General features: G+C 45.8%; 1 protein-coding gene across 1 annotated transcript in view; it reads right to left on the bottom strand.

The window, feature by feature from the left end:
• Positions 1–235: 235 nt before the first annotated feature.
• The window catches only part of slc9a5 (solute carrier family 9 member A5), a 44,123-nt gene continuing 39,910 nt past the window's right edge, over positions 236–4,448 (bottom strand). The window contains 2 exon segments of the mRNA XM_028572625.1: positions 236–733; positions 736–806. Of these exon segments, the coding sequence (XP_028428426.1) occupies positions 236–733; positions 736–806 (569 nt within the window).

The raw sequence follows: 4,448 nt of genomic DNA on the forward strand, positions 1-4,448 counted from the left end.
CTCTGTGTGTGTGTCTCTGTGTGTGTCTCTGTGTGTGTGTGTATGTGTGTGTCTCTGTATGTGTGTGTCTCTGTGTGTGTGTCTCTGTGTGTGTGTGTGTGTGTGTGTCTGTGTGTGTGTGTGTGTCTGTGTGTGTGTGTGTGTGTGTGTGTGTGTGTGTGTGTGTGTGTGTGTGTGTGTGTCTGTGTGTGTGTGTCTGTGTGTGTCTGTGTGTGTGTGTGTGTGTGTGTGTGTGTTACAGCTGTGTGGGCCCCCTGCTGTGCAGCTCTCCACTGCCTGGCTGTGGGGTGGTCACCAGGCTCCTCAGGTAGACACAGGGGTTCCTCCTCCCCCCGGTGGTTGGCGTGGGGCCGGGCGGCGCCGGCGGCCTCAGAGACGCCATGAGGGGCTGCAGCTCCTGCACCCCCCCCTCCTGCTCTTCTTTCTCCTCCTCCTCCTCCTCTTCCTCCTCTTTCTTCTTCCTCTCGGGGAAGCAGAACGAGCCCTGTGGCAGCTGCGCTCCGACGGCAATGGATGCTGCGCTGCCGGCTGCGCTGCCGGCGGCGCTGCCCGGTGGCGTGTAGGAGGCCGGCCGCGCCCCCCCCAGTCTGGCCAGTGCACTGACGCGGGGGTGCAGCGGCTCGGGGGGGGCCGGTGGCGAGGAGATGCTCTCCAGGGACGAGATGCTCTGGTTCCAGGCCTGCTGCAGGTCCACCGGGATGATCTTAGTCGCCTCCACCGACACACAAGGGGGGGGGCCGAGCCCACGCTCGCCTTCCACGGGAGGTGGCTTCTGTCACCGCTGGGGGGGGGGGTCAGCGGAGGGACTCTGACTCCCTTCCACAGCTGCTGGGACACACAAAACGCAGGACAAGTGGATCAGACTTTACGCTTAAACCCGTGACCCCTGAATTTATTCACAATTATATAAAGAAATGTATTATGTGTGTTTCTGGCTCCAAGCTGATGCTAAATTAAGTTGAGATTGTTAATTTGTCTATAGCATATGGAATAGATATAAATTTAGGTATGATGCAAATTAGCGACAACAGGCATTCATGGTAAAATTCTTTACAAAATGGTAAAATTAATAAAACACATTTTCCCATCTCAGATATTTAGATTTTATTCATGTCACAAAGTAATTGACAAATAAATGAATCTTGACAACAGCAAGAAAGAAAACACTCTCCTACTCCCTAACATTGACAGTAGTCTTTTTAGGGTTAGTGGTTAGGGGTTAGGGTTAATTTTGCTTCCGTGAACTGGATGTAGTTCCCATTCCGACCAGTCCTACGAGAAACCAGTGCATGCAAAAGGTTCCTAGGTATGTATCGAATGTTAACAAACCGGCATTGGGGGAATACACCCACGCTATCTCGCCTGCAGTCGGAATGGAAGGGGTTTGATGCTAATTAGCGACAGTCGGCGTTTAGGGGTTAAAGGTGCAGTAGGTAAGTCTTATAAAAATAACTTTCTGTCATATTTGCTGAAACTGACCTTATGTTCCAGTAGAACTACATGAATTATGTAATGTAAAAATAAATCCAGCTCCTCTGGCACCACCTACAGCCTCAAAACTCAGGTGAATATTGGAGTGGCTTTTCAGAGGTAACCTGACTCCACCAGATCGATCGCTTCGCATTGGCTCGGCATATCCATCTGGGAACTTTCCGTTGGAGAACTTTTGGGAAGGGGCGGAAATACTGGTTAGCTGATTGGATGAACCATCTGTCTATCACCATCTATATGTTGGTGATAGACGGGGCCAAATCAACCAATCAGATCAACGAAGCGTATGAAAATACAACCACGAGCCCGCCCCTGCTTCTGCACCACCTAACCCACCTCAAAACCAACGCTGATTGGTCGGTCGTTTGGCTAACGGCTCCAAATTTTCTCTATCTCAAGATGCCAGACTGATCTGCGAGAGGAAAACTGGAGCTCGCGAGATCAGGATGGTCTCAAAAGGCTATTTCAGAGGTGGCGTGAGCAACTGGATTTTAAAGATCTGAAGAACGATGCAGACGTAGCCACATTTCTTCTCAACAGGTAACATAATTACCATGAATGATTTATCTTTCACTTGGTTATTAGTAGTCAAAAGTCCACAAAGCTACGTTGGTGAGGATGATAGTAACGTTAGCACAGTGGTCGGTCTGATATGATGCTGAAAGGGCTAACGGTAGCCTGCTAGTTAGCATTGTTTTACTGTTGGTGAGTAAAGTTAACATTGTGTTAGTGTTTAGTTATTGAACATGTTGTCTGACATGCCGGCAGTTCTGTCAAACTCCCTTAGTGTGGGAGGGGCTTAGGAGATGGTTTGGGCTTCAGCAGAAAGGGAGGAGGGGCTGAGAAGTTCTCCATGTTCAAATTTGTTCTGGATCTTCACAATCCTACCTACAGTAGCTTTACTGTAACATTAGAACTGTGAGATGGGGTTTAACTTAGGGCTGCTCGATTAAGGAAAAAATTATAATCTCGATTATTTAACACAATTACTCTTAGACTTCTGGCAAGATGTTGCAATTATTGAACTTAAAAAAAAAAAGTTAACTAAATCATCAGTATAAAAAACACATAACTGTGAATTTTGCCTGAAAACATTTCCTATTTAAACTTAATTTTTTCAGTTTACTTGCAAAACGTAATGAGCTAAATAATTGTTTTTCTCGATTATTCTGTTTTTGTGATCATTGGGAGCCGAAATCATAATCACGATTACATTTCCATTAATTGCACAGCCCTAGTTTAACTTTAACATTTGATTTAAACTCATTTTAATGTAATAGAAGAGGGTTACAGGTAGGGGGCAATCTGTGCATTAGGGGGTTGATCATGCACAACAAAACAAAACATGCGAGAATTAAATCCCCCTTACAACCATGGATATAGAGACACTCTGCTAGCCAGACTTAGCCTGTTTATGAACTTCAATATTCAATGGAAAGGAATCTCATTTTTCTGTATATTTTGTGTGCGTGTGATCAGCGTGAATGAATGAGTGTGTGTGATCACAGTGTGTGTGTGTATATTTTGTCTCCACCGGGGATAACAATAATTGAGCAGAGGCAGAGATATGTAGAGCAGAAAACCCTGAATCAGGTAGAGTTGTGATGGAGCAGAGGCCTGCTGAAGAGTTTGTTGTTCTCACATGATTTGGTTGGTGGTTTTGGTGTCTCATCTGATTTGGGTGGTTGTTTTGGTGTCTCATCTTATTTGGGTGGTTGTTGGTGTCTCACCTGATTTGGGTGGTTGTTTTGGTGTCTCATCTGATTTGGGTGGTTGTTTTGGTGTCTCATCTGATTTGGGTAGTTGTTTTGGTGTCTCATCTGATTTGGGTGGTTGTTTTGGTTTCTCATCTGATTTGGGTAGTTGTTTTGGTGTCTCACCTGATTTGGGTGGTTGTTTTGGTTTCTCACCTGATTTGGGAGGTTGTTTTGGTGTCTCACCTGATTTGGGTGGTTGTTTTGGTGTCTCACGTGATTTGGGTGGTTGTTTTGGTTTCTCACCTGATTTGGGAGGTTGTTTTGCTGTCTTACCTGATTTGGGTGGTTGTTTTGGTGTCTCACCTGATTTGGGTGTATGTTTTGGTGACTCATCTGATTTGGGTGGTTGTTTTGGCGTCTCACCTGATTTGGGTGGTTGTTTTGGTATCTCACGTGATTTGGGTGGTTGTTTTGGTTTCTCACCTGATTTGGGAGGTTGTTTTGGCGTCTCACCTGATTTGGGTAGTTGTTTTGGCATCTCACCTGATTTGGGTGGTTGTTTTGGCGTTTCACCTGATTTGGGTGGTTGTTTTGGTGTTTCATCTGATTTGGGTGGTTGTTTTGGCGTGTCACCTGATTTGGGTGGTTGTTTTGGTGTCTCACCTGATTTGGGTGGTTGTTTTGGTGTCTCATCTGATTTGGGTGGTTGTTTTGGTGTCTCACCTGATTTGGGTGGTTGTTTTGGCGTGTCACCTGATTTGGGTGGTTGTTTTAGCGTGTCACCTGATTTGGGTGGTTGTTTTGTTGTTTCACCTGATTTGGGTGGTTGTTTTGGCGTGTCACCTGATTTGGGTGGTTGTTTTGGTGTCTCACCTGATTTGGGTGGTTGTTTTGGTGTCTCACCTGATTTGGGTGGTTGTTTTGGTGTGTCACCTGATTTGGGTGGTTGTTTTGGTGTCTCATCTGATTGTTTTGGTGTCTCACCTGATTTGGGTGGTTGTTTTGGTGTCTCATCTGATTTAGGTGGTTGTTTTGGCGTGTCACCTGATTTGGGTGGTTGTTTTGGTGTCTCACCTGATTTGGGTGGTTGTTTTGGTGTCTCATCTGATTTGGGTGGTTGTTTTGGTGTCTCACCTGATTTGGGTGGTTGTTTTGGTGTCTCATCTGATTTGGGTGGTTGTTTTGGCGTGTCACCTGATTTGGGTGATTGTTTTGGTGTCTCACCTGATTTGGGTGGTTGTTTTGGTGTCTCATCTGATT

The sequence above is a fragment of the Perca flavescens genome, unplaced genomic scaffold (genome assembly GCF_004354835.1).
Source record: "Perca flavescens isolate YP-PL-M2 unplaced genomic scaffold, PFLA_1.0 EPR50_1.1_unplaced_scaf_23, whole genome shotgun sequence".
Taxonomy (NCBI): Eukaryota; Metazoa; Chordata; class Actinopteri; order Perciformes; family Percidae; genus Perca; species Perca flavescens.